The 13,604-nt window shown below is 36.7% G+C and overlaps 1 protein-coding gene across 2 annotated transcripts in view; it reads right to left on the bottom strand.

The window, feature by feature from the left end:
• RNF180 (ring finger protein 180) overlaps positions 1-13,604 on the bottom strand; it is a 90,500-nt gene that overhangs the window by 18,135 nt on the left and 58,761 nt on the right. For both annotated transcript variants that reach the window (XM_075020926.1, XM_075020928.1), the window contains exons 4-5: positions 12,684-12,909; positions 7,888-8,013 (exon numbers count right to left, since the gene is read on the bottom strand). In XM_075020926.1, the coding sequence (XP_074877027.1) occupies positions 7,888-8,013; positions 12,684-12,909 (352 nt within the window). The remainder of the gene's footprint in view (positions 1-7,887; positions 8,014-12,683; positions 12,910-13,604) is intronic.

The raw sequence follows: 13,604 nt of genomic DNA, 5'->3' as shown, positions 1-13,604 counted from the left end.
AAAGACTCAAGAAGCAAGAGGACTGTGGGAGGGCAGAATGAGCTTAGAAAACATACTCTGTCCAAACAACTGTGATTATTTTATAATTATCAATACTCATAAATACAAACTAATTGGCTAGTTTAAGTGCGGGGATGCATACTAAACCAGAAGTAATTAATCTCACATTTCACAATGTAAAAGTCATTTGACTGTGGAAGCCATGAAGGAATTTTGACAGCCAGTCTGCAAGCAGGTTTTTTTTTAAGTAACCAAGTGAATTATTTGTTTGCTTTTTCTTTCTTCCCCTAAACCATAACACACTAAGTATCAAACAGGCAGTACATCATGTAACAGCTTTTCAAAATTATTTATAGCAAAACCTACTCTCCCACTTTAAAACCACTTTATTTCAAAATTCAATTAAGGGTGATGAAATAAAAATAATATACAGTAATTGTAATGCATGTCCTTGTTTTTCAGAGTGCAAACTAGCTTTGTGAATAAATGAAACACTGTCTTCTTTAACTGCCCTTCCCTTCACCGCACCTGTTCTGACTGCAATCCATATAGTCTTGATGACTGATACTGAGAAATGAAGCTGCATGGTCTCCATGAGAGAGCATATCATGGATCTAAATGCACAATTTGCATACATTCTAGACCATAAAATGTCTTCCTTTAATTTTAAAGGTAAGTTTTCTACATGTATATTGATGACATACATATTATAGTTACAGTAATTTTCATGCATTTGCCTTTAAGATGGGGATTTGTAATCACTTTTGTTCACATCTGCATGTAGATAAACTGTATCTTAACAGTGAATTTAACTTGTGGACAACTTCTCTCCTTGCCATGACAGTGCACACAACAACAACAACCAGGAAATCTCAAACAGCAACCTGAAGTATTTAACTTTTTGTGGTATGTGCATCAATAATCTATATGAAAAATTAATTTTAAAAAGTATTCAGAATATTCTGACTCTGTGAATTTTCTTTTTTTAAAAATCTATTTTCCATTTATCTTCCACTGTCTCTTCACTGTATCTCTTACTTTCCATGGTCTTGAACCCTATTCATCAACACCTTCTTCTGTTATTCCTACTTTTTATCACTGAACATTTCTACAAATCATGTTGCAAGTTTATGTTTTCTTTACATTTGTCATCTACTCAGCTGATCAAATACTGTATTTCAGCTGTCAGCAACTCTTCCTAAATTATCATCATAAAAGCCTTCACCCTTTTGTATCATATTGCTGTAATGGCATCACCTCCCTCTAGCTTCATTTTTCCCTACCATTCCTCCCTAACTGCTTACATCCCTTCAGGTTCCATTTATTTGGACTACTACCGTACAAAATATGTAGAGGCAAAGCTATTGATATTTATAGGTAGGCTTAACATAATAGCTCAGGATGACTGAATAAGTATAAAATAGCATTAAAAAGGATCTCATACCAATGCCTGTCTCTAGTGTGAATGCTACTTAGCATACCACTCAATTCTGTTTAGATGCTTATTTCTCGACTTGCATGATTGCTAGATTTTGTTAAAAAAGTACTGATTTAATACTAAAGATCATTTAATAAGAACTTTGCAGAGTTTTGTTATACACTGCTGTCGACAAGCCTTTCAGTGCTTAAGGTTTTAATGTTTTAAGCCAATTTTAGTGGAACACTGTAAGATAACAGAGTAATGCAAATACTTTCTTAAAAATAAATTCATGAATTGCCTCTACTTGTCTTAAGACAGGGTCAGTCTGACAGGAAAGGTCAGAGGGAACACGCAAGATAGGCATGCCAGGGCCTCACCACAGCCCTCTGTAAGACAAGGCTGTGTATATTGACACAAAGCATTTAGTTTATTCGCAAATCTAGCTGTCTGGCAATATGCCTCCTTTAATTCCTCCAGAAAAACTGGTGAATGACCTATCTTGGAGCCATGCCATTTTCTTCGAACAAATTCATATTCAGCTTTAGCTAATGTCAACCCCAGAAATTCCTACTTCCCATCTGAGCAAACAAAAGAAATATTAATTCCTCTGGAGAATGAAAAATACAAAGCACAAGAACATATCTTGACAAAGCTGGCATAGTTTTTCTGAACTGAAAAATTTCTGATGCTGACAGTACTTAACCAGTTTTTAGGAAGCTAACCAAGGTTTTACGGAAAGAGCTGTCTGAAAAGCCTTCATGTATGTTCAACAGAAAACTAAAATTTTCACAAAGAGAACTTACTTAAAAGGTTATCAAGAAAGAAGCTATTTAAAATAACAATAAAAAATGTTTACACACTGTTAAAAAGTCCTTCCTTTAATCCTTCATTAAATGTGTAATGGTGGTTATCTCTGAATTTTTCTGACACAATTTAAAACATCCATCTTTATCTACTCAGCTAGGATATTCAACAAAAATTGCCTGACTTTACTCTGCTGATTGTTCATCTCTTGCTTCTTTGCAAAGGTATGCTTAATCTGGCTCTGATCTAATAAAAATAAAATCACCTTTTCTTGCTTATTATTCTCACATGTCACCTTGAGTGCTTTCATGCTTCCTCTTCTGGCCTTCACCAGCTTCAAATTTCAGCTTTTGTTTTCACTTTTAAGGGTCTCCAAAACTCTGCCTTGCCAAAAAAATGTTGCCTCACTTTTTATAATTACGCTATGCAAGTACCATATTCCTCCAGAAATCTTAGCAGTTTCCTATTCAGTAGGTGCTCTAGGATGAAACTGAACTCACATTCATGTCCAAACTTTGGAATGGCACGATCTATCTGTGTCACTGGTACGGATCCATGAAACGGAAATCATGGGCACATTAGGTAGCACAAACAATGTACGTGTTCATCCTACTTTATTAACTCATTGATAGTGATGAAGCCACCTGATATCTCTATAGTTTATTCTCAGCCAAAAATTCTTCATTATTCTTATAGTAAATGGGATTTCTATGAGGTGTTGAATCAAAGGACTGAACACCAGGCAAACTTAATTTTCAAGGTAAGATGTGATTACACCAGCAGAGTTGAGACTCTTTAAGGGCTACTTCAGTACAATCTGCTCTCCTGTGCTGTGTATTTCAGTGCTAAATGGATCGGAGGAGTATGCTGGGGAAGCATGTCTGACCTAACCTTTACTAAACATCATTAGTTCACAGCTCATTAGGAATATAACCAATTTTACTGGTCATTGCTCAGTCGCCACAATCTATCCTTGTGCCATTCTATTTGGCATAGCTGGCAAGGATTATTCCCCAGTTCCACTAAAATGCATCGAAAGATACTTGCTAATTCCTGCCAGTGATGAAGACAGAAGGCATCATTGCTTCCACCTGTTCACAGAGACCTGTCATAACATGAACTAGTCTCAGCAGAATCTTACAAAAAACATAAAAAATTAAGACCAAGAGATATTTCATGCTCTAAAATTCTGTGATGAAAGACTACAACTTCAAAAAGCTAGTAATTCGAAGTTTACCTAGGGTGGTTTAACTAGGATTATGTATTGTCCTCAATTGTCTTTAGAGGGCAAATAATGGATATTTATGTAGTCTTATTTGATAAATACATTAACTCCTTTTATGATGCCTAAATTAAAATTGTCATGGAAGACACCATTGTCATCAAATTGTAGGATATCTCATAAGAACAGACATACTAAGAGTAGACTAAAGGTCTTCCTATCCTATCATTCTTTCTCTGACACAGTCAAACAATGAGGAATTGGTGAATGGCGAGGAAAGAATGTAAGAACAGGGCAAGCATATTGCAGTACTTTCCTGGTATTCTCTCTCAGCTCGCAGGCACTTGCAGTTCAAGGATCTCCACAGGCAAATGTGGTATCTTTGAGTTTAATACACTTTAATCCATTTTTCTTCCAAGAATCTGCCATAATTTGAACCCATGCTCTGGGATAATGATAATTTCATTTAATGTCCTCTAGTTCTTTTATCATGAGATGGTGAATAACAGCAGCCCATTCACTTCTGCCATGGCTCTCATGATTTTAATTACCTCTATCATTCTCCCTCTTTAGTCATCTCTTGTTTTGGCTGAAGCATTCTAGTCTATTTACTTATTCCTCATCAGGAAGTAATTTAAAACTGACATTCTTATTTATCTTCTCTGTACCCTTCCTGTTTACTACCTCCTTTTGTGATGAAAGGAAAACAATGTAAACATTACTGAAGATCACTCAGTACCATGACAATCTTATGCCACTCCTTGCACTTGACTTTCATTTTTATCATCCTGAGTATTTCAGTACTGCAAGGAAATGTTATAACCTCCATTTGTAGTAACAAATATGCTAGATAGTACAAACTGTACCATATACCCATCTAGGACCAGAGTGCTAATGTCCCTCCAGTGAGAAAGATGAATCATTTATTTCCATCCTTGTTTGCTATCTTTTAACAAGCTATTAATGGATGAGAGGCCTTTCCTTCTTATCCTGAACACAGCTATGTTTTTTCAAGCATCTTCAGAAAACAACCTTTTTAAAAGACTTTTGGAATTTGTAAGCTGCAGGGTGAAAAGCACAATACCTCTAACTCCCCTACAAGTTCATTTGGGTCCCTGCAGTATAGCTGGGGGACCATGGCTGCCTAAGAGTTCTAAAACGTTCTTAGTTTGTCTTACAAGCCAGTATGAACGCTTGGTTCCCTAAGCAGAACTAAAGATGCCAATCTAACATCCATTCAGGGACATGTCAAGAAATATATGGGGAAAGGCTACAGTATGCTTTTTAGCCATGGCCATTCTATCACAATCCTTGCTGTTGCATAATTATAGCTATAAATATTCCTGGTACAGCAGTCTTATAATATCACTGTAAAATGGAAACAAGCAATCCTGATGACACATACAGATTAGATAGAATTTGATTCCCTTCAATGCACTGAGGAACCAATACAGGTGACTGAGCAACCATAGTTTCTGAGAGGTATATCACTCTCCTACAACAGGCTAGCTCTGGATGCAGTCTTCAGGACTGGGAAAAGGCTATGAAATATCTTTTCCAATGGGACTGTGGCTCTGAAGAAGTCTCTAAAGAATAGCCTCTGCAAAACAGCTTAAAAGATAAACAAAGCTATTGGTACTTACAGAATGCTTTGTACTAACACTGTTGGCAAAACAGCAGGGACAGAGAGTGGCAGTGCTAACAGGGCTGAAGCTTAAGACATCTCTGTGGCACTGACCTTTGTACCTTAAAGTTCCCCTTCCATTTTATTTCGTTTTTCTTTCAGATTCACTTCTGCTTGGTGAAGTGCCGAAGTGAAGGCTTGAAGGCTAGTCAGAGCACAGCTGCTCTGTGGAACCCAAAATGGAACCTTGGAATCAAGAAATCAGTCTTGTGTTTCTTACCAGTGAGCTGCTGGAGCTGAAAGGACTTGTGGGGAAGGAAAATGGGTGCAAGTGTTAGGGTCCAAGTGCTGACAAATCAGCAAAATGACAAAGTTGCCATCAGTGCAGCTGACCTAAGACACATTCAAACATCAGTGCCCGGATTCTGTGTTTTCTGTCTTGGTGTAGTATAGGCATAACAGATACTCAAAGACAACACTTCCTAGTAATGTGTGTCTCCTTGAGGCAGAAAATTCACTTACTATGAAGACTGTAGACTGTAAATGCATCTTGTGAGAAATGCATGTGTGCAAATTAGCTTTTTGTGATTCTGCAAGCTATACTGAAGAATCTGATGGGTCCTGGCTAAAAAAAAGGAAAGCCTTCTGGTAAAGAAGCATTGCATGGTCCCACAACTGCAGTCATGAGTAGTATGACAAAGCAACAAACAACTTAAAACAAAGAAATGAGGAAGTAAGGAAATTAACTGAAAGAAAAAGTGCAGTAAGGAAGGATGGAATAATAGGACTTGGAAACAATAGCTCAATATAGGGATTATTCTGAGGGAGTTCTTATACTCCAGCTTTACTCTTCATAGCTAAAATCAACGCGGCACCTTCTATTTTCAGTTAACACCTATCTTGTTTTCTCTTTTCAGTAGATCACAGCATTAGAAACTTGAAAACCAGTATCACTTTTTTCTTCTTTTTAAACAGACAAGTATGAACTTAAAACATAGTTGAGGTAATTTTATAGCTGTAAATTTTCACAGCTGTTAACATTCTTCCTTTATGGCATATCTAACTGAAATCATGGTAACAAGAATCCTGACTCAAGAAAGTAGATTTTAAAGTGTTGCACCCCAATTTTAAAGACAGAGAGATACAAAAATGTATCAACAGGTATTATTGATAGCTTTCACAACATTTCTTTTCTTTTTTTTTTTTTAAATAAATAGGAAATTGCACACCCTTTTCTCTAGAGAATGATTACATAAAAGGACACGGCAGATGTGACCTACTGAGGTGGTGGGAATTTCCACTGGTACTAGCAGGCATTGAAAACACTGTATCTTGCAATCCCTGACTGATGCAGAAGTCAATAGCTTTTTATTAAGTCACTAAACAGATGAGATCAGTAAAGAACTAGCACAGAAGACACGGCAGCAACACTGGTATTTAAGAAGGCAATGTTTTGGACAGCTGTGTGGTTCCGGTTTCCTATTGACTAGATCTAATCATGTTCCCATTCGGTGTGGGACTTTTATGCTATCCTTTAGACACAGGTAAATCCAGCATTCTGAATTACCTTTGTGGAATGATATGCCCAATTTTCAGGTAGCACAATACTGAAGCTGTATGACGTCTCCAGATCTTCCTTTTATTTTCAATTATTTATGTTTTGTACAAAGCTCAGCATGGTAGCTTCTCATATTTATGAAATACATAATCCATATGACACTATGGAACATATATGAACTATGTCACATACATAAAGTAATGTATTAAAATAAACCAATAAGCTCAGCATCAACATCCGCACTACATTAGCTGCTGTTAGAGAGAAGAAATACTAATCTTTGTTTTTCCTGCCAACGGGAATACAAAAAATGATCTATCAGTCCTCAATCTTCTCTAGTCTGCTCATTTTTGATAGGTAGGAGCATTTCTTGTTATTTTCAGTAAGTGGAGGATGAGAATGTATCAGATTTGACCTGTAGAAGGGCCTGGGTAGACTCACAAAAGGAATATAAAAAGTTTATCCTGTTTTATTTTTTCCACATACTTTTAGCAGCAACCTATATTGTTATTACAAACAGGAAAAATGTATCTGCCAGCTCTCTCAGCACTACAAAAAGTAACTACGTAAGTAAACATAGATGAGGCCTGGTGAAGAAAGACCATTAGACTGAAAACAGGGAAACATGGGTAAACAGTGAATCCCACATTTCAGTGGTCCAACTTAAATGTTTATCAGTTAACAACCAGTTAATAATCATGAAAAGGTTTAAGTGTTAAAGTAGCAACAAGAGGACTAAGCTTTCTTCCTATAATAAGCAGAAAACAAAGCTAAAAACACCCACACCCTCTACTCCACTTTGTATGCATAAAACAAGCAATACAGAAAAATATATATGATATTATTCCAACTTTTTTATATTACTTCTTTCATAAAAGACTGATTCTGATTGTTTTTGGAGAAGTCTTTACTGACCATACTCAGAACTAGTAACTTTTTTTCCCAGAGTAATTTTCTTTATCCCACTATGCAGACAAATTTTTCCAAACAGGAAACTACATACAATTATCCTGATAATCCACACAAAATTAAAGATTTAATAATAAATAAAAAGTTTTACACACAAATTGTCTTTTTACAATTTGCAGTTTATCTTTAGATTCAGAGCACTGTGTATGAGTCACCCTGGGGAATTTAACTCAACTCTACTTCAATAAACATCCATCTCTGATTTCCTATGGCATGTATTAGCTAGAGACTTATTTTCAAATATTATACGCAAGACTGAGTGAAGTTTAGGGAAAAATTTAAAAACTTACCTTCAAAAACTCTGAAGGCTTTCTTGCAGCTTGGTAGAGGCCATTTTGCAGAATTTGATTTTTGAAAATTTTCTTTTAACTTCAAATATTCCATAGGGAAAAAAGATTTGGTAGAGTTGTTCAGTTCTACAATAATTAATGAGAAAAAATGTATAGATCAATGCTGTAAATATAGCAGTAATTTGCACATGTTTATACTACAACATAAAATGCCTTATCTACTATGTAATCCTTGTTCTGATTACAACACCTCTTAAACTGTTTTAAAATCACATAAACCCAAGCATTTCCAGATACAGCAAGAACAAGTCTTAAATATGCTGTTTTGATTCTGCTCCTCTGAAACAAAGCATTTAGGAAAGATGATGTCAAATTCTAGCAAAATGAAGTACATAATAAATCATGCTATTGAAATTACAAAACTATGATGACTTCTATGAATGAAAAGTACATCTATCAAACTGACTGTGGTATTAATTCTCAGTTCGTATTGTTTTTTGTTTAACACCATCACTCAGTAACAGTCAGTAATGCAAGGAGAGGGGAAGAGTCTGAAAATTTTTTTGGAGATTTTTAAAATGTGGATTAACAGGAATTAAGAACACATTTGTAGAATGATTAATGACACATTGCAAGAGTTGACATAACTTATTAATCTCAAGAAACCAGCTTCAAAACTAACCTACCCATAGCAATACAACAATGGAAAACAATTTAAAAATCACCATATTTTCCTACCACATAAAAGAAATGATCTGCTGGTAACAGAGTTGCCAAGCTAGTAGTTAATGAGGCAAACTTCAACCCCCCCCATTTTGGCCCTTCAAACCACCATAGCTCCAGATAAATATTAGTAATAGCAGCTGCTACCATAATTCCTTCTGTACCTTAAAAGAAAGAAAGAAAAGGCCCTTCACAGATCTTTGAAAAGGCTTATGTATTATTACTTTACCTGGTTCACTGCAACTGTATATACTTTTTCAATAATCAATATTTTATGAAAGGATCAAATCTTTTTCTCTGGCAAATTTGAGAAAGCTAAGCTTTTTGTGAGTAGAAAGAAGAAAAAATTCCAAATGTCCTTTTGTTGCCGTAGTTTTTCCTCTGTAAGAGGAAGGCATTAGCAGATTTGAAGCAAAAAATATATGCTGGTCTTATTCTAAAAATTATCTTGTATTTCACCATGTCAGAACACAGGTGGAATAAGGCTACCCAACACATGCAGAGTACAGAAATCTCCAAATCCTTCTATCTCATTTTGTTAGAACAGCACTGCTGCACCCATAAACCTCTGTCACGGAAGGGAAAGAGGCCATTTTGTCTCCTAAAAGTAAAAGGAACAATCTGTGTATTTTTCACTAGCAGTTTTTAATTTTTATATAACAGTTTTATATGCTACCGAACATATTTGGATTAAGGACTATTTGGATTCAGAGAAATAGCCTCTGATGAGACTCTGCTTGCCTCTCACAGCATCAACAGAGAGTATTTCAGTTTCCTTCTACAGGCATACAAATTGACTCATTTCTTTCAACTTTATTGTCCAAATTTAAACAGTGAAACCTCTGGTGAGGCACCTAATTCCTGTTTTTCAGAAAAGGCAGTGGTGACAACTCTTAGTCACTTTTAGAAGGTTGCTTGGTTAGGGTTTTAATGAAAGATCCTTTCAGGCTGGCCAGGCCACCTGTCTTTCTGTGTGTACGTGATCTTTTCCCTGCCACGGGCCTGGACCTCCTGTGCACAACTACTACACCAAATCTGTGTTTCTCCAAAGCGGTAGATTTATTGTACAGGAGCGCCAGATCTGGCCCTTCTTGAAAACAACATAAATGAAACTTTGTATGAATGGAAGTGTAGAAGCCAATCCCTTGCTCACTCTTTCCCCTGATAGGACAGGCATTTAAAAGACAGAGTTACAGATCAAAAGCTATTGTCTTAGGTGTATCCTGGGCACCCTATCATCTGACCAGATGTGAGTTTACCCTGATGGGAGAAGGGCTTTTAAGAAAGCCTTTCAGAAAGACGGGAATGCATGGCAGACACCACCAGAGCAACCTATCTGAACTGGAACTCATTCTCAAGGGAACCAGTGGAAAAGGCTCACTTGATCAAGGCAACCGGCCAGACGAAGTATCCTCGTGGGTCACATCTGGCTTTGTAGCTCTGGGTTAAGCACTCTTTTTCTTCATAACTGGTGGATAATTGACCTGTTAGCCTTCCTCTTTTTTTGACATGTTACATGCATCCTTCTGCTGCAGTTATGTTCAGTTTGTGAAACTGTACATGCTACAAAGTGAACTTCTGAATATATCCTGAAATGTTTTCTTTTTGAGATATCCTTGTAAAAGAAAATGCAGTTATACAAAAGGAAAGCTGCAGAAAGTATCCAGAATAAATTAGTGAGGGAAATAAGACATCCCAGCTGTAGCATTAGAGAAATATGTAAAGAACACTAGCAACTGTGCTTTGCTGGCTGCACAAACCTATAACAGCAGTGACTTTAGCATAACTTTTAAAAGGCTTAATAAATCTCCTGAGTAAAAAAAATATTTACTACCCTTTACATCGGTCTGGCACCATCCATCTTCCTTAATGTGTTGATTTTACTATATTCTCTAAGGATATTATATCATCATCAATATTTCTTGCTTGATTTAAAAGCTGCTTAATATGTTATGCACTGGGAAATTAAAAATTATTTTTCTTAAGTATAAGAAAACAAAGTAAATTTAGTGTATCTATTTTCAAACATATTGCTAAGTCAAGCATATATTGCTATATACTGAACAGCAAAATACAAGTAGCTGCTGTAAGGCCATATGGATTTCTCTCATCTGAAGTTGTTAACACTAAACACATCTCATATACTGTTATGGCTCTCTATTTACAGTAGACTCTCTAATTACACATTTATGACACTGTATTTACACTTTGGCCACACAAATCCTTTTCCTCAAAAAAACTACATACCTTTTTAATATTTTCACAGAATAGGTTAGGTTGGAAGGGATGTCTTGAGATCAACTACTCCAACCCAGACTGCCTAAGGAGGGTCAGCTACAGCAGGTTGCCCAGGAGCGTGTCTTGTTGTGTTTTGAGTGTCTCCACAGACAGACACTCTACAGCCCCTCTGGGCAACCTGTTTGGCCACCCTTACAGGAAAAAAAGTGTTTTCTTGTGTTCAGATGGGATTTCATGTGTTTCAATTTGTGCCCACTGCCTCTTGCCCTGTCAGTGGGCACCACTGAGAACAGTCCGGCTCCCTCTTCTTCATTCCCTCCCATCAGGTATCTTTACACATTGTATGTTAAGTATGCAAAGGCTACAAATAATCCGGGTAATATTTCACTTAAATGACAGTACTTTACATGTGTTGAAAAGTTTTGCAAATACATTTTAGCAAGCATCTGTAGTCTCTCTTTGTGCTCTCCCAGTAGTATTTTACTGCAGCAAATCCTACACTGCTTTTAAAAAATTTAAACGGCCCTAAACCAACTAAAAGTAATTCTCTGTTGGTGAAACACACTTCATCTGTACATCAAATCCAAAGGAGCATCAAACATAAAGCAAATGAAATGAAAACAGCTTGAAACCTCTATACACCAGCCAGGCAGGGTGCTGAGAGTGCTCAGGCTGTAGCTTTCCATTCATTTTCACTGCTGTAGTGCTGACATAGTCAGTCCCTATCCCTGGCCACCAGCAGCTACCCAGTGAACCATCCTGGGGCAATTAGTTTGTCTGAAAAATGTATTCTTCCCACCCAAATGAGTTCTTATTTAGCTCCTGGTCTGCCATCAAATTATACAAAGTTGTGCCTATGCAGAGGAAGAGTCTGTGCACAACCAGAAATGGAAGCTGGGCAGCTCTGCTGATCAATGTGAAATCATACTTTAATCTGCATCCCCAACCTGTCATCATCACAGCACTCTCCCAGTTTAAAGAAGATTGCTGCAAGATCTCTGCAGCTCGCAAAAATAAACAAACACTCCTGCATGGCTGAGTCATTTCCATTACTTTGAGACCTGTCTATGCACAGTTTTAAGTGCTGTAAAGGGCCTACCTCCAGATATCATAGTGCAATTTCATCCATGGTGCTTGAATTTACCTTGTTAAGCTCCAGGCGTAAAGACTGACTCATGCTGCTGCAGGTATCCAATCTACAGCACTACTTACCCTCTTCTATCCCTGTACCCATTCTGACATTAAAAAGCCCTTACCCACCATGTTTTCCAACTGCTAAAAGTCAGGAACACTAGAGATGAGGTTGTAAGAGGCAGGAAGGGAGAATTTAAAAACAAGATTAGTTAGGAGGATTCTATAGTTCTGCCAGCCTTTATTTTCACCTATAGATATATTAAAGCCATAAAACCAAGAAAAGAACTTTTTTGTGTGTGTCTTTAAGTTAGTAATTTTAAAAATGCTTTTCTGGTAGGATATTTTGAGAAAATGTTTATTATGGTTGGAGTTTGTGATTATTTAGCAAGAGGAAACCAAAGAAATGCAAAATATCAGAACCACACTTGAAAAATCAGAAAGTTTTAAAATATGCATCCAGAATAGTTTCTTGCCACTGAAAAAAGCCTGTGTGGAACAGTCCTAGGAAGAGTTAAATGCAAAGAAAACCTCACAGTGGAGTAACATCACCAAATTTTGCTCTGCCTGCATTTTAGATGTGGCCCATTTCCTATTACTGTTTCTTTCTTTCTACGTTTAACTATATGTTTATTCAGGCCAGAAAATCAGGAAGGAAAGCTATAAATATTTTTCTGTATTGTAAAAAGCTTTCATTTTTATACCTGTTTGGAAAAAGACTCTGGCAATTGTAGCGCGACACAGTGGACATGGAGTGCTGGCTGGATTGTCTTTGGCAAGCATCCTTAAGCAAGGTTCACAAAAGATATGGTGGCATGGATAGCACATGTAAGGATTGAAATAAACATCCAGGCACACTGCACAGAGATAGCTTTCTTTATCTCCTCTGAGTTCACTCTCATCATCTGTATGCAGGTTATCACTTGCAGTCTGCAAGAAGAAAAAGAAAAAGAAAACATCTTTTCACAGCTCAGCTCATAACTATTTTGGTTAAACCAGTTGGCAGGAAAGTGACTTTAAATAACTCTTAAGAAGTTGGTACACACTGGTGATATTCTTAATTTTTAATACAGGTTACTTTTAACGAGATGATGAAACATACTGATAAGACAGGAATGTCACAACAAGCACTCTGTGGGAAAGGAGAACAAAAATCATATAAGACAGTAAAAGAAGGAAATAACAAAACCAAAAATGCTGAGTAAAACTGTACTATGATCAGATTTCTTCTTTTAAAATGAATTTTAACAATTTATTTGTAACTTTATTACGAAAGTATGTGGTTCCTTTGCCAAGAAGGGCAAAACAAAACAAAAATCTCTAAAAATAACCTGTGGATTGTTCTGCTTTTGAAAGGTAATTTGTGAAGGGCAGGTTTCAGCAAGAGTAATGATTCACAGTTCGAAAGAAGCCACAACCACAACGCAGAATCTAAACCTTAGGGTAGAAAGTCTAGGAATCCCTAACATCTTTGACAACTGCTTGTTTTTGCCAGCACGTAAGCTCCAAATTTTTTTTGCATTGATATATTTGTAGGGAGACATAGTTGAACTTCCCAAATGATGTACATGCCATATGAGTGTAACAACTTGTGTATACTGCCAAGTTCCTGCTTTGCTTTTGTA

The sequence above is a fragment of the Buteo buteo genome, chromosome Z (genome assembly GCF_964188355.1).
Source record: "Buteo buteo chromosome Z, bButBut1.hap1.1, whole genome shotgun sequence".
Lineage (NCBI taxonomy): Eukaryota > Metazoa > Chordata > Aves > Accipitriformes > Accipitridae > Buteo > Buteo buteo.
This window is presented reverse-complemented; position numbering and strand designations above follow the sequence as displayed.